Source organism: Hipposideros armiger, unplaced genomic scaffold (genome assembly GCF_001890085.2).
Source record: "Hipposideros armiger isolate ML-2016 unplaced genomic scaffold, ASM189008v1 scaffold_256, whole genome shotgun sequence".
Taxonomy (NCBI): Eukaryota; Metazoa; Chordata; class Mammalia; order Chiroptera; family Hipposideridae; genus Hipposideros; species Hipposideros armiger.
In genome coordinates this window covers 186,512-208,454 of record NW_017731606.1, presented here as the reverse complement: position 1 = coordinate 208,454, position 21,943 = coordinate 186,512, and the positions used below count along the sequence as shown (strand labels likewise).

The window sequence follows — 21,943 nt, the reverse complement described above, 5'->3', positions numbered from 1 at the left end:
CAGGTGAAAATATTCCTTTCTTCAGCACTTAAGCACCTTAGGGCAGATGTTGGGAGTCACTTCACGGCCTGGCATTAAAATCCACCCTGTGTTGCTGGAATTTTTTTTTGCATCAGTGAGTGTCGATTGGTGACAAGTTAATTCCTTCCCACTGTCTGGGTAGAGAACCCTCTCCACCTCCTGATCTCATCAGCAGGGTTTTTTGATCAATTCCCCCTCTGAGACCCAGGACACTCTGCCAAGGCGTGATTGGAGGCCTCACCTTCACCATTAACCCCTCCAGAGACACTCTTTTTAGTTTCCATTTGGCTCGCAACCCATGTAAATGCTGAGCCCTCGACTAATTTCTAATTCATTTCTGTCACCCGACCAAATTTTTTCCCTGGGTCTCGTGTGGCTTTGAAATGCTGTGGTTATTCACTCCCAGATGGCAACCACCACAGAAAGAATCAACAACAAGGAACACAAATACACTTCAAGACCACCTGTCAGGATTGCAGGTCATAGACAGTGTAAGAGGAGGTGACGCAGAGGGGAGAACCGGGTGAGCCAAGGTGAGCCCTGGTGAGCGGTGGCACAGCCACCCACAGGAGCTGGTTCACAGGAAGGCCTGCCTCCCTCCCCGGCCTCCTCTCCTACCTCCTGCCCTGGGAGAAGTCCTGTGACATGAGCCCGATGGGACTGATACTCTGCTCTAGGTGATCTCCCGCTACCTGCCGCCTCATCTCAGGCTGCTCAGCTTTTCGAGGTGCTGGTCACTAAGCTCTCTCACTACTCGCCTGGCACAGGGGCCTGATGCAAGTTGCTTCCAAGGTCTCGGGAAGCAAGGATGTGACCAAGAATGGCATCCGAGTCCACAACCCTCTTGCTCACTGACCTGATACCCTTGTTATTTCTTTCTGGTCAAGAGCCTCTGTCTCTAAAATTCTACTTACATCTTGAGCTCCTGAGCTGTGAGCTTCTAAAAACAACCAGAAACAAGGCAGCTCATTTCTACATGTGTGTTAAATGAGGGCCACTGAGTCTGTCTACTGCCTGCCGTCATCCCCGACTCAAGCCTGTCAGAGGCAGAAACCACATCTGGTTCACCACTGCCTCCCCAGGGCAGGCCGTGCAACCTGGTACTTGGTTTGTTGAATTAATGCATGCGAATGACTGTAGGAGGAGGTATACGTGCCTGTGGGCCTGAGCAGACAGGCAAGGCAGTCCGTGAAGAAAAATGGAGTTGTTTCCCAATTGAGGGCCCCTGGAAGTAGATTAGGGTCCTGGCAGAATAAAAAATAAAAACCTCCTCTTCCCCACACAACCACAGTGAAAGCAGATTCCTGTTGCTATGCAACACAGGTAGGTCCTCACCTGTGGTTGGACCTCAGGCCCTAGTCATTTGTATTGGCTTCCCTCACCCCCAATACTATCTCCAGCACAGCCTCCCACCCTGACATAAAATCAGGCGAGGGTACTGGTCTCCCCAGAGCTCTGACAGCTAATTTGCGGGACAGATCTGGGCGACAGTTGGGGTGGTTGCAGGCTCCGACTCTTGTCCACACGTGCCTATTTTTCCTGAGTACTCAGGTTTTGGAGCTGCTGGGTATACCTCTGTTGATGCATGGTTTGGGGCACCCTGTCAGAAACCAATCCTACCAGAAGGCATTCCATATTCCAAATATTTGATATCAGTGGGAAGTATTTGATGTGTTGGGTTTCGAACAGTTTTCAATATTTGAGCTAGCAGAGGGAGGGTCCTGGCTTACCAGCAGTGCCCTGCATTCAGCTCTGCTTACACTGTCAGCACCAGTTTGTCTTTTCAAGCTGCTGAGCAAGACAGACAGAGGGCCAAGCGTGGACAAGGGGCCGCTGGGGCTGGCTGCGCTGCAGGCTGGGGCAGGGTGTCCCTGGCCTTTTCCAGGGGCAACTTGACCCCCAGCTGCTGGCTGCAGGGCCCCTCACCTGAGGACAGGGGACGCCTCTCCTGATTTCCTCCTACACTCCCCCCAACGCCCCAGCTCTGGGAATTTCCCCTGAGACCGTTGGTCACACAGCTGACCAGGGGAAGAGGACTTTTAAATCTGGTTCCTGCTGGCTTTGTTAATCAAATACTGGTCATTCTGGTTAGTCTGTAAAGCAAAAGGGCCCAAAGCCCATTGCAGAGCCTGCTCACAGGGAGCTCATGAACTAAGCAGAAAGCAGGCACTTGGCCCTCCCAGGGGTTATTCTTGGCTAACAGGGAAGTATGATGGGAGTTCCCTATTCCCTAAGTCAGTTTTCTTTATCTGTAAAGGAACCAACCCAAAAGGGGTGATGAACTACCCACACTATTGCCAGGCTCAGGCAGACTTGGCTGTGTGGTGTGCTGGGACCTCAGCAGACAGGCTGGTGAGGACAGAGAAGAGGATGATGCTAATATTCAGGACTGGAGCTGGAGAAACTGACCGAGCTCTGGGGCAGGTCCACAAAGAGGCAGTGTCCCCAGGGCCTGGGCAACCCCAGGCATCACTAAGTAAGGATGCTCATTTTATGGGGAAGGGACTATCGGCGGGAGGTCCCAGCTCCCAGGATGCAGGAAGGCAGGTGGAGCAGACCAGGGGAGCAGGGTTAGCCAGGGCTAAATGGGGAGCCGGGGCCCAGCTCAGGGAGTGAGGGTGGTGTCCGAGCAAGGCTTCATCCCAACAGGGAACTGAGGGCTGGTGGAGAACAGAGAGAAGGCCAACTGTAGGACCAACTCAGAGAGGGTGAAAGAAAGCTGGGGTTTGGAGGGCAGCAGTGAAGGGAACACACGCCCTGCTGCTGCAGCTCTGTCAAGGCCAGGCTGTCCATTGGAGAAGAAGAGACAGCTGCTCTTCTCCGCAGAGGTCAGAACTGTCTGGGCCAGTAGCACATGGCACCTTGATGTGCTTTACAGAAAGACACCCCCAATCAGAAAAAGGCACTTCTGAAACAGACTCCGACTAGGATGCATGGTTCAGCAAATGGAAGGCAGGGGCTAGATTTTATCCCCCCACTTGCCTCTTGTCTGGATACGCTGATGAAGAGTACAACCTGCAGAACCATGTGAGGTTTATTAAGAAACTGACACAACTGGATCTGTCAGAGATATTTATCTGATTCCCTTCCACCCCATAGTCACACGGAAGCGGGGCCCAGTCCTAGGGCCAGGACCTGAGTCGGCAGGAAGGGGTAAGCATTTGCCACGCGGAGCAGCCAGGAGCTTGACTCATATGACCCATTTCCTCAGGGGAGTGCAGCAGGACGACACCTGAGAACATGAAACTGTGGCCATGGCCACGAGCAACTCTCAGGCTGCTAATGAATGATGAGTCTGGGAGGCAGAGGCAGCCCCAGGCAGCAGGGAGCAAAGGTGAGTCTGCAGGACTCCTGCAGAACTCAGTCCTGGCTGTCTCCATCTGCAGGTGGCTGGGTACACACTCCCAGCCTTGTAGGCAGGCCACTCCAGCCACACGGGCAAAGGCATCGGGGTGGACAGTGACAAGAAGCCTTCAGCCGAGTGGGCTGATGGCCCACATACCTGGCTGTACAAACACCTTTAAGCTGTCTGAGCCTTGGTTGTAATTAGATTCGCTATATGGGATTCTTTAAGCTCCATAAAGCACAATCCTGCCAGACCATTCCTTTCCTCTGCTTTTTTTATTTTTGCAATTATTCCAGCTGCATGCAAAACCATTGGTATTTTCACAGCCTGGAATGACTATCTCTTGTGCAGGGCAGCATCTTTGAAACATTAAACAACGATTAGGCAGGCTGTGGGCCAAGAGATGATGGGGACTTTGCTGGGGGAGGGGGGGACCCAGCAGCTGGCGGCAAGAAATCTGGGAGCTCTGATTCTCTTTCATCACTACACTGTGATTTTCTTACCAACAATTAAAAATAATGATTCACAGTTGTGCGATGACTTATCATTCATCAGGATGGCGAGGGTGGCTCCAGGTAGTGGTGCGAGAAGCTGAGCCTCTGTGAGTGGGGACTTGCACGCCACTGCTCATGCAAGCACATGAGCTGAATGTGTGTGCCCCAAATTCACATGTCAAGTCCTAATCCCAAACGTGCTGGTATTTGGAGGTGGGGCCTTTGGGAGGTAATTCGGGTTAATTGAGGTCGTGAGGGTAGAAGCCCCGTGATGGGATTAGTGCCCTTATAAGAAGAGGAAGAGACACCAGAGCTTGCAGTGCTATCTCCACGCCCATGCACCGAGGAAAGGTCATGTGAGGACACAGAGAAAGCGGCTGTCTACAAGCAAGGAAGCAGGCTCTCATCAGACACTGAATCTGCTGGCACCTTGATCTTGGACTTCCCAGCCTCCAGAACCTGAGAAGTAAATGTCAGTCGAAGCCATCCGGTGTATGGTATTGTGTTATAGCAGCCCAAAGGGACTCGGGCAGCAAGTGCATACATGCTTGCACACACTGTTTACACACACTCACACTGCATAAATACACACTCACAGGTTCATACTCACTCTCACACATGTGTTCACATGCACACACACAGGTGAAAACACAGGTACATCTATGCACACACACAGGCATACCAACTTCTCCCTATGTCAAAGGAAATGCCCCCTCTTACAAGGTGACCTAGAGCATGGCTGCTATCTCCTTGGTTTCCTCTCTACCCCAACGTGAGCCCAGAAGCCTCTGTGCAACACGTCTCTTCTTACTGAGCCCTGGGCAAAGCTCCAGCTGAAGAGACAGCCACACTCTTCTCTCAAGTTCCTTCTTTGCAGCCTTCTTCACTGGCCCTGGTGCCCAACATCTGTCTCTCCAGGGTGGCCAGAGGAAAGACAGTGAGGACAAAATTCAAATAAGTCTTTCAGAGTCTGAGACCCATGGTGTACCAGAGGCAGCCTTGTTTGATAGTCAAGAACCGAGGCTCTGAAACCAGGCAGCCTAGGTTCAAATCCCACATCTGTGTGACTTGGCACAAGTTCCTATCTCCTCTGAGCCTGTTTCCTTGTTATGTGAAATGACAATGATAATGCTTTTTATCATTGTCATAGAGCACTAATTGATTTCCATAAAGTGTTTAGAATAGTCTTTGGCACACACTAAGTGCTCACTGGGGAGGGCTGCCCATTTAGGACTCCAACCTGGGGGTACTGGGAGTCACTCTGGTCTGAGGCCCAAGTCTAGAAAAGTGGGGGTCAAACTACAGCCCTGGGCAAAGGCAGCTTACTGGGCAGTGGTTTCGCCTGGGGTCTGGAAGCCAGGTGGGGAAACCCCTTCTGGCCATGCCGGCCTGTTGCTCTGCATCGATAGATCCAGGACCTGTACCAAGAGAGGTATGGGGGAGGCTAACCTATGTTGAGATTCCAGGACACAGGCCCCCGTTTTGTGTGGGTCCTCCTGGCTCAGAGCTGCCCTCTCCAAGAAGCAAACGGGGGCGGGGACTGGCTGTCACGGGATAACTAGACAGGACATCTGGTTATGTCCACATGTCCCCCAAGCTCCCAGAAGCATGGGTTCCAGAGACACAAGACCCGAGTTTGAATCCCCATCCCACCACTTCCTGACTATGTGATCTTGGACCCTGGTCACTTTTTAAAAATTAAAAAATATTTTTTTAATCTGTGTGAGACTTAGCTTCCTCATCTATGAAATGGAGATGATAATCACATCAACTTCCCTGTTCTCTTGTCAACAAAACGTAGTGAGGGCCTACTATGTGCTGGCTACTGGGCTAGTTGGTGGAGCACTGAGATGCTCAGCACAGTGTCCCTCTTCCACTGGTCACCTTGGCAGATCTGTACTAAACGGCTCACTGTAATCTCGTGAGTAAATAACGAGTTCAGACACTGTGACAGGAAGGAAACCAGGGCATGTGTGTGCACTCCTGATCCAGCTGGTAGGGGCGTGGTGCAGAGCGATGGAAGGGTTTCTGGAAGCAGCGGCACCTGAGTGGCCCCTGAAGCTTGGAGCTGAGCAAAACGGGTGGGAGTGTGGGAGGACCGTCATTCCCAGAAAAGGCCCAAGGAGGGCAAATGCCCCGGGGCCACCGTAAGGAAACCTGGGCTGCCTCACTGTGTGCTACCATGTCCGCACGCAGTGCAGACAGCAGGAAGGCTGGCCTGGACCAGGCGGGGACACAGCATGGGGTGGGAGTCAGGAGACCTGAGTCCCTATCTCAGCTCTGTTGCCCACACACCATGGCGCCCTGGCAAGTCTTTGCCCAACGCATGTCCTCACCTTCCTCCTGAGAGCCAGCTGGGGCTGGATTGGCAGTCTGTCTGCCTCTCTGACACTGTGGTGGGGGAGGGACAGCTCTGTTCGGCCTGTCTCCCAAGGCCTGCCTACAGACATGGAAGTCCTCAAGCAAATGAGGCCAGTGGGAAGGCGGGACCCACCAGGGAAGGGTATCAATAGCCCAGGGGAGAGAGCACTTAATCCCAGCTTCAAGTATGTGAGGCGCTGGAAACTGGCCATTCTCTTGTAGGAAAATGGTGAAAGACTTCAAGCATCACGCTGGGTTGGGTTGGGCAAGTCACTTCCAACCAGGGGCAGATCAAAACCTCCAGGGAATGGGATTCTTAAAAGAATATTTGACATTGCCAAGGTTTTCATGTGCTTTTAGTGACAAAATTCAGATTCATTTTGAAATTTCAAGTAGCATAAAAGAAAGGTATATGATTTAAGTTTATCAAAAGAGGACATGAGTTAGAAAAGGAAAAAGGGAAACTGAGTATAACCAAGAAAAAAGTTTTTGGAAGTGGGAATGCCTAGAGTGTGGGATACAGGGACACTGGGAGAGCTGGTGAGGGAGCCTGAAAGGGCTCATTTCATCGAGCACTTTCTCTGTGCCAGGTACTGGAGCACCTGTGTCACATGAATGAACTCACAGCAGGGGTTGGTGGGGGGCAACTGCTTAGCCATGTGCCAAAGTACTTGTGGTGGGAATGAATGAATGAATGAATGAATAAGTAAAAGAATCAAACGCAGAGATGATTCTATCAGCTGCACGTCCATATGCTTCCCTCCCTCTGGAGCTCTGTAAAGGTTCAATCACTCAGCCCCAGCTAAACACACTGGCCCATTGGGAGTCACTGAAAAGCACAGTAATTCCCACCAGGAGGCTATGGCCAGGTTCCCACCATTCCCTTGAGATAACAAGGGAGAGGACAGGGAGGGGAAGCACTGCCTCAGTGCTGCAGGGTGGGTATGGCATGGCTGCATTGTTGGGAATGCCTGCAGAGGTTGGGCGACACAGAGGAAGCTCAGGGTTGGCCATATGACTCTGTGCATAGGATCTGAGTTTAGGCCGGGATGGGGTAACAGCAAGAAAAGCCCCCCTCTTATGCTGAGCATCCCAGCCACCATTCACACTATCTCCCCGGGATGCAGCACGGAGGTCAGAGCCCCACCCCAGGAAGAAACACCCTATCCCACAGTGCCTGCTGCCTGAGGCTAGCTCTAGGGGAGTTTAAGTGCCTGCTATCCCAGGCTCCTCAGCTGCAGTGCAGATGGGGGATGACGATTAGAATGTCCCACTGTATCAGGATGCTCTTGGAAGCTTATTCAAACACAGATGCCAAGCGTGCCCCAGATCTACAGAATCAAAATTCATTCATTCTTTTAATTGAATCAATATTTATTGAACACCTACAATTATCAGGAACTATTCTAGGCGCTGAAGACATAGTAATGAACAAAACCGATCTCTGAATCTTCATGAAACTTACATACTGGTGGAAGGAAAATACCCAAATAAATTAGGGAGGGTAATGAAGTGGGTATAGTATGTCAGATGGTGATAGGTGCTCTAGAGAAAAAGAAGCAAGAAAGGGGTGAAGAATGACAGGATAAGGGCTATCATTTTAAACAGAGTAAAAAGGTGGCATTTGAACAAGGGCCTGAAGAGACAAAGCAGCAAGTTATGCAGATATCAGGTGGGAAGAGCATTCCAGGTCAAGAGAACAGCAAGTGCAAATGTCCTGAGGCAGAAATTTGCTTGGACTGAATCTCCATATATTTAATCAAGCATAAACACTGAAGTCTGTGATCTCCTTAGCAGAGTGTCAGCATCCTACACAGGAGTCAGTCCCTGAAAGAGCGGAGCTTGTTTAGAAAATTGTTAAAGAGCAGAGAACAGGGACTCAGACACCTACACAGGGACCGTCTGCAGGGCCTTCGGCCTTTGCTTTCTGAGAGACAGAGAGCTAAAGGTCTAGCGAGGCTTGGATAAAGAAGGTGGTAACTGACCGCCCCTTTCCTGTGTCTGTGGAAACACAGACCTGACCCAGAAGCAGAGGTGCCTGTAGAAGAGGGTGTGGGGGAGACAAGGCACCAGGACACATAGAACCTGTGACAGCCACCTAGGAAAGAAGGCTTAGCCAGGGGGACATTTGGAAAGCTCCGTACTCCTGCTTCCTTTAGCGTTTTAAACACCAAGATCCTTTCCATCCTGTGTTATCTCATTCCAGCCTCCAAACAATCCCTGAGGTAGGAATTATACATCCCAATTTTATAGATAAGGAAAATAGGGTTTGCGGAGGTTAAACACTCACAGGTAGAAGCAGCTAGAAAGAGCTGGAACGAAAAAGTGGCCTAATGTCAAATTCCACGCTCTTCCCACTGGAGCACAGTTTCAGGAAAGAGAGAAAAGCAAGGGCTGCCTGGAAGCAATGGCTACACGCCGGCTATGATTATCGTTGCTGTTGTTATTTTTACTATTATCATTTTCACTCTCCCTTAGGGCACTGTTCTCACGTTCCAGCTAACATGCGACTTTCACTCCCATCACCTCATGTTATCCTCAGTGACTCTGAGGGACAGACAAGGCAGGGAAGGGCCTGATGTTCCCACATGGCACAATAAAAAGTAAACAAAAATATACAAAAAAAAAAACCAACCGAAAGACCCATGGCCAGGAAATTGCAGAACTGAGACTGGAAACCGAGTCTTATTATGTTTCACCCCCATTTTACATTTATTTGCATGACTCCCCAATGTCAGGGGCTAGATCTGATCCGTCGCTCCCTTCATGCCCTTGGCCCAGGCCGGGCACTCAATAAATGTTTGCTGAACTGAGCTGAGTTGGCCTGACGTGAAATAAATGAAAGTCCAGTGCTGAGTGAGATGATGCCCCCAAAGGAGCCGGGCCAGGATGTGGCCATAACTGCCCTCCCCCATGTCAGGCTGGGTTGTCTGAAGGGCCCTTCAATCCTCTGCTGAGGTAGTCACAGCTCACTTCCTCTCAGCCTCAAGTGTCCCTTTCTCCCTCTTGAGAGCTAAGCTCAGGGTGTTCTCAGGGAGCCCCATGGCTGGTTCCCTCCCTGTCCTATTCCACACAGGGGCACTCCAGCCAGCACCAGGCCCTTCCCACCATGCGCCCCACCCATCCACCCAGGCTTCTGCAAACCAGAGGGTGCTGTTGCTGTGCCCGCCTCTCAGCACCTATTGCCACAGCTCCCGTTGCTTCCAGATGTCTTCTGATTCACCCATCTGCTCCTCCTGAGGGGGAAAAAGGTGGGCCCTTTCCTCTCAGAGGCAACCCTGGTTTCTGTGTCTGGATCTCGTCCTCTCCTCCTCCCTCAGAGCCCTTACTCCACACCTGGGCCTCCGGGACTTGGGCGCCCCACTCCAGACCAAGGGCCTGCTCCACAGACCAACTAAATCACCAGAGCTTAGGCATGGCCACCTGGGTTTCTTAAAAGTTCTCCAAGCAATTCTAATGTACAGTCAAACTCCTGGACAACCCACCTTTTAAAAAAGACAGCAATACAATACAATACAATACAATACAATACAATACAATACAATACAATACAATACAATACAATACAATACAATACAATACGAGTAACACAGATGAGACGATAATAGAAAGTATCCAAGTGCTTCATACATTGTAAGAGTAACTACTGTCTCTTAAAAGTTTTGTTTCAATCCTGCGTGCATGTATATGGGTGTGAGTAGGCATGTCAACCTGGATCATGATGTAAATATATTTCTTGCCATAGATTATGGCTAAAATTTTTATGAAATGAAATTGTGTGTGTGTGTGTGTGTGTGTGTGTGTGTGTGTGTGTAACTTTGCTGCAGTTCCTGCCTTAGCTCCTGATACTCTTTTACAGTCAAAATCTCTGAGAAAAAAGTCTACCCGTTCGCCTGCTGTACCTTTACCTGGCTTCTGCAGCCCTCTCTCTGACACTTTAATACGTGTTGCTGAGGTTTCCATGCTGTGCACCGTCCAAATGCAGTGGCTCCTTCCCAGGATGACATTTCATTCACCACAATATTCCCTAGAGCTCTGGGTTTGAAAGCTCCCATCCCCTGATGAAAAACCACTGCACCCATCCCACTGCTCCCGCTTCCTCCGTCCCCTGGGAAATGCCCTATCACCCTCTGAGTCACCCTGGCTTGAAACGGAGTCATCATTCACCAGCCCTCCTTTGACCCAGCTGATCACAGCCTACTCGTGGAGAGATCCAATAGGTGCTTCCTTCTAGACTCTCTCAGGCCCACGTCTTGCCCTTGATCCCCACACCCACCACCGCCCTGAGCCCCTTGATTTCCTGACTGAACTGCAGCACGTGCCTTCTTATCCAGGCCCCTTCGTCTAGAAGGTGCTTCCCCCAACCAGTATCACAAACCACCGCCAAATCTCTCTGCTGCCCAGCTCTGACTATATCCTTCCTCCCACCAAAAACTTCCAGTGGTTACTGACATGTACAAAATAAAGTCCAAACTCCTTAACTTCAAACATGAAATCCTCTTTATCTGGCTCACTTTCCTTATCTAAATTTCTCAAGCTCAGTATCAGCTTTCTCCCGTTTTTCCCGTAAGAATGAAGACCAAATGGCATCTGTCAGGCTACAATAAGGTTTTCCCCATGGGGAAGAAACAAAAGGCTCCCAGATTCCCTCCTTCCCAGTGCTTCGTTCTCTCCCGTCTTCTGTGATGTGAGGCAGTCAGTGGAATGGGGCCTGGGGATGCCTCTTGCTTGGGGTGGGGAGGTCTCACCCTGGAAGGATGGCGCTCCCATCCCTTGCCTCCTTACACTGTAAGAGGTGAGGGAGAACAGCAGGTCTGGGTGCATGAGCAGGCTCTCCTGGCGTTGGCCATGGGGGAATGGGAGCTTTCTTAGGCACCCATTCCTTGGACCCACGCAAGGTGACGGTAGGTAGCTGCTAGAGATGTGGCAGCTGGTCCCCTTCCTGTCTCCCTCACAACAGACAATCACTGCTCACACTGTGCCACCTATTTTCTGCCATCCTTTGATGACTTTTCCTTCTTTCACCTTCACAGAACAATGTCAAGTGATTCATAAGCACTGCCCTTCAGAGCTGCTCCTGCACTACTGACTATGTGATGATAAAATGAAAAAGAAAATTTGCTGATTGAGATTAAATTTGTTTCAATTATCTGATATGTTTCAGCTTTAATTGATAACAAAACACAAACCGCCCATCTGAACTTCTCATTAAAGCAACTGATTCGCTGGGAAATTTACTACCTGACACCAGAGAAAGTGCTACAGATAACACAAGCCCAGTGACTGATCCCATAACCTAGCAGTCTATTTTTTTAAAAATGTGCATTATCTAAAACACACCCATATCGATGGTCCTATCAAGAGCACTGGTTTTTAAACTTCCTCAATGCATGGTCTCTGCATTCATTTGGAGAACATTATGGGGGTGGTCTATGTGGGGGGAGTCAGAGGCCATGGAATATGCACCAAGGGAGGGAGGTAGCTGGTAGTGGCTAAGGAAGGGGAGATAGTGATGTGAAGACTTCAATAAGCATTGTTCAGGCCACCCAGGGCTTTGTTAGGGCCAGATGGAACAGGGCGCAGGGGATCCAGCAGTGAGGTTACACATTCAACAGTCCCGTTGCTGCTGACGGGTTACACATCCACTGCCATCCCGCCATCAACACCACTGTGACCTCTACCCACCAGCACCACCCCCTCCGCCATTGTCACCACTGCTATGACAAAAGCAGTGAACAACCTTCAGGCAAAGGCCAAGCAATCCCACTAAATGAAATGATGCTTCACAGAAGAGTCACTGGAAATGTTCACTGTGTGTGTGGTCAGTGGAGATCAGGGCTATTTATCTTATTCCACTAGAATGGGGGGCAGCTTGGAAGGTCAGTAAGACAGAGCTTGGAGACCAGGCCCCTGTGGGATGCAAAGAGGGTACACTTGTGGAGCGAACCTTCCAGAGCAGTGCCTACCATGACTCTCTCATCACTGATGTAACATTGCAGAGAAGGAGCAGCACAGAGAGCCTTGAGACAACGCGAGCCCCGAATGGAGGCTGAGCCCTGCACTCAGGGCAGGAGCCCGGCACTCACCGTTACTGCTGTTGTCGTCCACCAGGATGATTTCCTTTAGCAGGTGGGGAGGCGTGCGTTCCATGGCGGAGTGGATGGAGCGCAGCAGCACCGAGAGCGCTTCGTTCACGAAGATGAACACGACGCTCACCTCTGGCAGGCTGGCAGGGAACGAGAGGTTGCGGCACCTGGAAGGAGAAGAGCCAGGCTTAGATCTGTCAGGGACGCTGCTGGGGGCCGCCCCAGGTGCTGGCCCACCCTATGTCTTGGATCCAGCTTTCCCGGCGGGCTCAGGAAAGATTCTTCCCAGGGCTTCTTCTCTGATACATTTAAGCCAAGCCCTCAGTGTGCAGCAGGCAGGCATTGAAACCATTTGCCCCACAACAGTCTGACTTTGGCAATGACTATCCCAGCAGAATAGCTGTATCCTGAGCACCTAGTGCAGTGCCTGGGCTCCAGCAGGTAGTCACTGAGTGAGTGTTTACTATAAGAACGACTCAACATGTCTAAAGCCAGCAGGATAGAAACCGCAACCAAAGGCAAGTCTTAGTTTTTCCAAAATGGCAGCCAAAGCCTAGATAAGGCCAGACCTTAGATGATCTACCTCAGGAGGGAAATATGTCTCCTTCCAGAGACTTCTACTGCCAGAATCCACCCTGCCTCACTGCAGAAGGCACACTGCCTGGGGCCTCCTCTGTCCCTCATTAATCACAGGACTCCAGCCTTCAGGGATCTATTAATAGCTTCAGGGTGAAGCCAGTCAGTCTCAACATGAATGAATGAGGGATGGAAAGACAAGTCCAGTCTCATCGCACAGATGAGGACACTAAGGTTGAAAGAGTCCTCATTGTGAGTCAGCTGCCAAGACAGAATCTCAACTCTGGTCATCTGATATCTACACCAGAGTTCTTTCCTCAAGAAGAAATAACCATGGCAGAGAGTGACTTTAACTGTCCCATTCTTCCCTAGCTCTGCTGAAACCCTGAAGCTATTTGGAGGTCTCTTACCCAAAGGGCATGAGGCAAAATCATGAAATCTGCATGCCATTCGCCAATGGAAGAGGAACACGCAACCCTGAAATCAGACCCCATAAAGAAGCCAAACAATCAGGAGTGCCATGGTTCCCAGGGATTTATTCAGTTCCTTCCCCTGCAAGCACTGCCTTAGTGGGCAGGAAACCAGTGCTGGCCCTTCTCTGGCTGAAACCAAACGCTGTTCCAGAGGCACTGAGAGCCCATCTTCAGGAGAGTTGAGTGAAGGGACAGCAGCAATTAGACCCCTACCCCAGGCCCTGGGCTTCAAGAGGAGGCTGCTAGCTCCCAGCACTGGCCACTGAAGCCTCCAGGGCTTCCGGGCTGGTGACCATGTTGCACTGCTCCAAAGTGGGAGGCACGGCCAGATTAGAACATGCAATAATAAGCCTAACAGCACAGGGCTTTTGTGCAGCAGTAATTAAAGTGCTGCAGGATAGGAATGGGCCTGCTCTTCCTTAATGAGGAAGGCTGCGGGATAACCAGCACTGAGCAATTTGGAGAAATCACCGTGGGGCCCCAGCCTGCTTAAGAGTAGGAGATTAATAAACTAAAATCACTGTCTCTATGGTTACCAGAAATTTAAAGAAACTTCTCCCATTCTATTTCCAGCTCTCCTTCTCTCTCTCCAAAGAGGGGTGGAGGAAGGGAGAGAATCGAGCCTTTTCCCAAATCCACTTCCCAATTACAGTTTTCATATAACCATCAGATTAACAGATTGGTGTAGAATTCATTCATTCTTGTATTTAACGGAATAAATATTTATTGAGCTTCTTATTGAGACACATACAGCACTGAGGGTACAGGAGGGTGTGGACGAAATACTTGTCCTCATGAGCTTTTGCATTGACAGGGGAAACAGAGAAGCATGGAAGCAAACAAATGATGCAACTTTATATAAGTGCTGAGATAAAAAAAAAAAAAAAGAAAAAGTAACACAGCGTAAGAGGACAGTGTGATGCCCTGGCAGCTGTTCTAGAAGAAGTGGTCGGGGAGGGCTCTGTGAGAAGGAGAGATTTGATCAGAAACCTAAATGGCACTCACAAGTGAGCCACACAAAGGCCCCATGGGGCCAAGAGGACAGTGCTGTGACTGCAGAAGAGGCAGCGCATTTCACTGCAGTGAAGGGACAGACGCGATAGGGAGGCGGAGGAAGGGACCGTGATGAAGGAGAGAGACAGGAATGACTCCTGAAGCTCATCAAACCCCTTCCAAAAATTTTTTCATTGTGAATACAATTTTTATAGCAGCAGTGAAAAGGTTTGTGCTCAACAGTCAAATAGCACTTCTGGTTAGTGCTTATTTACGGCCATCAAGACAAGCAGCTGGCCTTTCCCTAGGCAAGGAAACTGAAAGACATATGAACACACACCCTACTTACTAACTGCATTTTAAAAAGAATACTTGCATGGTCAAACTACTAGCACATTAACTTTGTTTTCTTTCATGAAAGTGTAATGAACAGTTTCCAATAAGGTCAGTATGTGGGTCCAAGTTCACTGCCCTCTAACCCCACTAACCCCACCAGCAACGAAGGCTGTGACCCTGTCTGTTTGCCCTTCTTCAGAGCTTTCCTCTGAGTTCTGAGCCCCTCACTAGCCGGAGCTCCAAGTCGTTCCCAGATGTTTTCCAGTGTGAGGGGTTAACTGCCTCCCCTTCCTTTCCTTCCTTCTTAACTCTCAGCATCACTACTCCATCCCCACTTCCCAGGAGGCCAAGCTGACTTTCTCCCAAAACAGCCACATCTGTCCTGATTTGAGCCACTGCTGTCAGCAGTCTCCTAACGGTCTTTCTCTAAGCACAATGGAAACGCTACATTCATTTTACAAGCTAAGCTCTGCTGATCACTATTTTCATATGAAAGACTCTTCTGAACATGAGGCTTTTATGACAACCCTTTTGAACATGACAGAACACGTAGGCACAGTGTATCATATTTGTGTGTTTATTGTCTGTCTCCCCCTGGTATAACGGCCCTCCATTGAGAGCAGGAACTTTATTTTGCTATTGTGCTATCTCTCAACCTTCAACCAGGGTCCGGCACACAGTAGGTTTCTGGAATTAAACAAGATTAACAGATTTATTCCTTTTCTATAAGGCCTAATTTTACACGTGGGCCACTGATCTTAGCATGTTCCTTTTTCTCACACACATCCTCCCTCAGAAGGAGAGCCTGGTCCTCTCCCCACAGCAGGTCCTTCCTCTCTCCTCCTTGCTCTGAACTTAGGGCCCCAGCTCCTCTCAGTCAGTCCCTAGCGCCCTCAGTTTCTTTGCACTGTAATTAATCCCTCCAGGCCAAATGTCCTGACCTCCTCCCCTTCTCTCCTGGGATCTGTTCAAGGCCCTCCCAGCAACAGCCACACTGCGGGTGGCCTGTCTCTGCACCATGTAGCACCCCACCTCACCTTCGGTTTTTACGCACCTAACCTAAATGTGGGTCTGGGTGAGCAGACAGGTGAAGGGTGGGCAGGATGAGAAACACACCGCAGAATAGTTTTTAAGCAATGGGCATTGGAGTGGGGGATGAAGCCACCCAGGTGCAAGTCCCAGCTCCGCCCCAATTTGCTGTGTGACCATGGGTAAGCCACTTCACCTCTCTCCTGTCTTGTCATAGAATAGGGGAGGTAAAAAAATGATCACTTAGGTGTCTTCTTGCTATAAATTTCAGTATCTCCTATCTCATATGTGATGAACAGCAGGCATCTCACTAAAGAAATAGTTTTCAAACTCCATCCCTCCAAACCAGTACCTGGTCACCACGAAAATGACACAAGAAACATCCCCTTACCACTACTGTAACTAGACAGGGTGACCAACTCGCCCCGGTTTCCCCAGGGCTCTCCCAGTTTCAGCACTGAAAGCCCCAAGCAAAGTGAGACAGCTGGTTACCCTATGACTAGACCACAGCTTCCTGAGTGTAGGGAAAGGCCTACCCACCCACTGCCCAACGCAAGCCTGGCAAACGGGCATTCAGTCAGCATCTGGTGACTAAACTGATGCTTACCTTTTAAATTTGCCCCTCAGACACACACATCGACATACACAATCATGGTTCCTATCTTCATCTCAACACTAAAGCAGAATTGACATGGCTGAGAGGAGAGGCAAAAGAGAGGAAGAACAGCATATCAATCAAGATGTCCGTGCACGTGCTGTCACCTCCAACGTCATCACTACCAGACACTGAACTCTGGGCAGAAGGCTGCCTGCCATGGGGCCGCCCAAGGCCTCTAAAGGAACACACATCCAAGAGCTGTGATGGAAGAGGATTGTCCTGGATCCAGGCCCAGCACTTCTGGTCCAGAGTCTGGCCACTTGTTTTGCCCATCAGCTAGCAGTGGCCCCCACCCGAGGGCTTTGCCCGTCACACTCGCACTGCTGAGATGTTCTCTCCCACTACCTGTATCCTCCAGGGCCCGGACACCCACACTGTTTGCCCCCAGAGCCTGCCCTCCCACCTGCGCTGAGCACCTCCCCCTGCACCCCGTTTCTCCGCTTGCCTCTCCAGAGACGGGCCAGAGGGCATGAACGTGGGGGAAGCCACACAGGTGTGACTGGCCCTTCCCTAGTTAAACTCCTTGAGGAAGCCTGACTGTACGAGACTGACCCCTTACTCATTTTGAGAGGAGGCACATCCTCCTGTAAAATTAAGCCATAAAAGTTCCCTTTTTTTTACTTTTATTCTTGTTCAAAGTCAAGCCATTTTCCACGAGAGATAAAAACAAGGCATTTCTGAGATGGGCGTACTATGGCTGTCTAATAAGCCAGAATTGATGGTCATGATAAACTTGACTTTATTGATCTCTGCACACAGGAGGCAGAGCAGAGACGGGATCAGCTATGTAGGGAGCCTATCAGCAGAGTTCCCCAAGACTGTCTTGAGCTGTTTATGAGGCAAGTTTATATCAAGGGCGTCAGTACCATTACCTGTGCGAAGCAGGGAAGCAGTGGCAGACGAAGTGAGGACAACCCAGGCTCCTGGCCACCAGGTACCATCCAAGGCAGCAGCCAGACACTTCATTATTGGATCTCGGATTCTCCCCTCCCTAACATCAGCCAATGTACAAGCTCCCCATCCATGAGGGTGATGACTATGGAGGCTGCTTGATCTGGGTGGGAGGACGGGTAGACCCTTCCAGAATGAAGATCAAAGCAGAATGTGAGCGGGGGTCTGTCTGCCAATGCACCTGGGGAACCGAGTGCAACTATGTCAGGGTTCTGTGAATGGGGCAGTGACCTACCTGGACCAAGTAGTGAGAAGATGACAATGCCAGGTACCCACTCCCCTGAGTGCCCCAGCACCTCTTTCCTCCCACGTTTCTCCCAGAGAGGCCCTCCTCTGTGGCTGTGGTCATCACAGGAGATGGGGTGCACTGGCAGCCCTCTGACCCCAGGGTCAGCTCTGCCATCACGGCCATCGACGTCCTCACCCCAGCCGTGGCCATCCTACGTGCACACAAAGGACTTGCTTGATCCTCCTCTGGCCTCACTTGGAACACTTCTGGCTCCTTCCAGACCCTTCCAGATTAGACAGGCTCCCAGGCCTGCCAGAGTCCAGGCTGCTGGGCTTAATGAGACCTGAGGAGGAAGCAATGTGGGGGTTCTCATTGGGCACGAGGACCACACCATTTTCACTCCCTCTGGCTGGCATCTGTATCTCCATAACCTCTGGAGCTCAGAGACTGCATGGTGCTTGCTACCCTGATAACCCAGGGACTGACTCAACATGGAATATTTGGAAATAATAGTAATAATTTCCATTTACTGAATGCTTATGATTTGCCATAAACCACACTAACAGATGCATGGCTATTTTTACACCCCCCTCTTCCCCTTTTATTTCTTCCTACAATCCTATGTGGTAAGTGTTTTTGTCTGCATTTTACAGATGAGGGAAATGGGACTGAGGAGGTTAGTTACCTCCCAGGGCTTAAACCTCGGCTCATTTGTCTCCAAAGCCTGTGCTCATATCCCTGCTAAACAAGGGTCTGCATCTTCCTTCCAGGCCCACCCAGAGATGCGTCTGGTGACACGCTGGTGTTGTGACAACTCAGAGGTCTGGTGGGAGGGGAAAAATGGAAGAGTTACTCCAGGCTGCCAACTCTGATGCAAGGTGGAGAGGGTGTAGTATGTCTCGTAGGATGATGTGGACAAATACGATAAAACGCTACTGGGTGCCTGAAGCCTGAAATTGCCTTCCTGTTACATTGCTCCTGTTAAGTGAAACAATTCCCAGGACTTCTTGTATAAAGGTTGCTGTGTCTTCTGCCATGTGGCCTCAGCTTTTGGTCCACAACTGATGGGACCAGATACTGATTCCTGAGCTTCAAGTAGCTATCAATAGGCTGGCTGTCAGCCTGTGGGGCCATCTAGCCCAGGAGCTCTGTGTAACCAGATTTTGGAACACAGGAGAGGGAGCAGCCACCTTATCGAGTCCTTTCTCATAAGAGGTTGAACGTGAGATACCCTAAAAAGGCAGGAAGCAGAAGTCCAGGGCAGCAGAAATGATGGGGTAGAAACACTGAGTGGGCTGTAGGTGTGGACAGCCATGGCTGGAGACACAGCACCCTAACCAGTGAGCAAAGAGGTTGCAGACTGGAGCCCAGCCAGGATGTCCATCCAGGTTTCATCAACAGGCTGCAGTTCTACAAACATCCTTTCAGTTGACTCTACCAATTTAGAGAAAGAATCTACTAAATCAAAAGTAGATTTTAAGTAGGAAACGAACCATTTAAAATGTAAACAGCCAACAGGAAGCAAGAAGACTATTTATTTGTTCCTGAAAGGTCTTAGAAATTCAGGGAAAATGGGATCCTTGCGACAACATGGAAAGCCACTCAGGAAACAAAAGTCAGCTGGCTGTGGTGGAAAAGCCACAAAAGGGACACAGTGTCTCCATGCGGTGGGTTTGTCGGTGAGCAGGCTGGACACCTAGCACGGAGAGCTGAGGGATGTGGAGGAAGGGAAGGCAGGGTCCAGGGTCAGAAAAAGGGGACTAGGGCATGACGCTCTCCAGCAGAGCTTGGCTCTGGCCTCCGATGCCCAGAACTCGGGCTGAAATCACCCTCTGGGGGCCTCAGTGTGATCTGACCTACCTCTCATCTAGGGCCAGGGCTGATGGCCTGTCCCATGTGGCTCCTTGTCCACATAGTGCTCCTCCAGGTAGTTAAGTCATGATAGTGTCTCCCCAAGCTATCTCTTTTGCAAATCAGAGACCCAGATAATAAAAGTAACTAAAAGTTAAATAGCAGTAACTATGTACCAGGCAGTGTTCTAAGAACTCTACATATATTACAATTTAATCTTTGTATTACCATAGCTAATTTATAGACAGGAAAGCTAAGGCACAGAAAAGTTAAGTAACTTGCTGGAAGTCAAGCAGCTTGTGAATGACAGACCGGGTCTTGGAATCCAGGGGATCAGGTTTTAAATATTATTCTATAATCTAAGCAGAAACTTCACCTGTTTGTCATGTTATCCAGTTTTTCTCCTAGTTGTTCTCTTCTGAACATACTCGACTTTCTCTATATCCCTTGTAAACCATTTCTGCAGTTGGGATCTGAGTAGCAGAGTAGAACCAAACTATCATCTCCCCTTTTTAAGACATTATACCTTTATTAATATAGGTCAAGGTTACAATACCTTTAAGAACAACCTCATGATATTGACCCATCATGAGCTTAACATTAACTAAAAACCAGAAGTATTTTTTTCCAGACGGCTTTGGTTAAAAAGTATTTCCCTCCAATTGTTTGTGCAGTTAGCGTTTTCAGTGCAATAGCAGAACTGTTACTAAGGGGATTTATTTTACCCATTTGTCCTGAGGCTGCCCTTGTGGAGCACACATCTTCCACAGACTCCTGGGCCATCTCCACAGAACCAAGACGCCAAACTAGAAAAGCTCACCTAGGCAGGGAGAGGCAGGGGTGCTGACGTAGTGTCCTGGAGACTCAAGACCCAGGTAAAATGACTGGCTTGTGCTACTCACCACCTGTGGGAACTTAACCAAGTTTCTTGGCCTTACAAATATTCAGTATTCTCCTACATAAAATGGAAATAATGACTACCTCAGAGAGGTGTGAGGATAAAGTTAAATGAAAAAAAAAATAGACATTAGGCAGTTTGCATAGCACCTGGCACACAGTGAGTGAGTGAGTAGAGGCTTTGGGTGGAAATCATTAGTCTCGGTAGCAATTCCCAGATGACCCAGTAATCATGATCCCAGCTGCTCCACTTGGAGCCATCCCCTTCTCCCTCAGTACCAGCTACATAATTTGTGGGGCCCCGTGCAAAAAGAAAATATGGTGGCCACTGTTCAAAAATTATTCAGAATTTTCACACAGCAACAGCAGAGCATTAAGCCAAGTGCAGAGTCCTAGCCTTCTTGGGGTCCTGTGTGACAGATTGCACGCTGTATTCGTTTTCTAATACTAATGTTGCTGTTGTAAGAAATTACTACAAACTTGGGGGTGTAAAACACAAATTTATTATCAGGTCAGAAGCATGACACAGGTCTCACTGGGTTAAAATCAAGGTATTGGCAGGACTGCAGTTGCTTTCTGGATGCTAGATGTGATAATGTTTTCACGTCTTTTCCAGTACCTAAAGACCGCCCACATTCCTCGGTCTATGGCCGTTTTCCAGCTTCAAAGCCAGCAGTGGCTGGCTGAGTCCTTTTCACATTGCCATCTCTGACTCTTCTACCTCTTCCACTTTTAAGCGCCCTTGTAATTACACTGGGCCCATCCGGATAATCCTTATTTAGTCTCCTTATTTTAAAGTCAGACAATTAGCAACCTTAATTCCATCTGCAACCTTCACTCTTTGCCATGCAACATAACCATACTCACAGGTTCCAGGGATTAGGACATGGACGTCCTTGGGAGGCCATTATTCTGCCTACCACACACACCAATGAAGCCAGCCCTGCGGGCCCCCAAAGTTAAGAGATCACACATATCTGTCTAGAGTCCGCACCATGAAGACCTCGCACATGAATCTGTGGTCACACCCACAGGGGTGGTAGCAAACACCCACAGCCACCTTGGATGAACCCTTACTTGCTCCCGGCAGGACTGAGGCCCTGGCTCGGGGTTGCATTCTCTCTGCTATCATTCTGTCCTGCTCCTTTCTACTTGGATGTTCACACAGAGTCTCCTGGGCCCCTCTGTGGGCGTGTGTGTGGATCTGTCCCAGTTGCTCCCACCTGGAGCTGCAGAAAATAGTCTATCCCCTTTACCAACCCCTCCTGTCTCAGCCTCAGGCCCTAACCCAGCAGTCAGCCAGAGAGCTCGTCCACCTACCCCATGGGAGGGAGGAATGTGGACTTGAGGAGATGCTGGAGAGAAGATGACATCATTACTCATGAACCTCTGAGGATCTGCCAGCAAGAGGCAGGAAGCAGCACCTGCTGGAGGCTTTGCCCTGAGCTACCTTGGAGGTAGGCCAGAGAGTTGCCATGGCAACATGATAGCCCTGAAACTTGACACTGGGAGCCCCACTTCTCCTACCCACACCCAAATGCCCCTGGGCCCTGTTTGGAAATAACAACCGCTGCCTGTAGGAAAGAATGTGACTTGTGCTTGCTGTTGTGGAGACACCCAGATGCCACCTGCCTGACACCAC

At 49.8% G+C, this 21,943-nt stretch overlaps 1 protein-coding gene across 1 annotated transcript in view; it reads right to left on the bottom strand.

The window, feature by feature from the left end:
* The window catches only part of GALNT18 (polypeptide N-acetylgalactosaminyltransferase 18), a 351,048-nt gene that overhangs the window by 154,127 nt on the left and 174,978 nt on the right, over window positions 1-21,943 (bottom strand). The window contains exon 3 of the mRNA XM_019656209.1: window positions 12,309-12,475. Within this exon, the coding sequence (XP_019511754.1) occupies window positions 12,309-12,475 (167 nt within the window). The remainder of the gene's footprint in view (window positions 1-12,308; window positions 12,476-21,943) is intronic.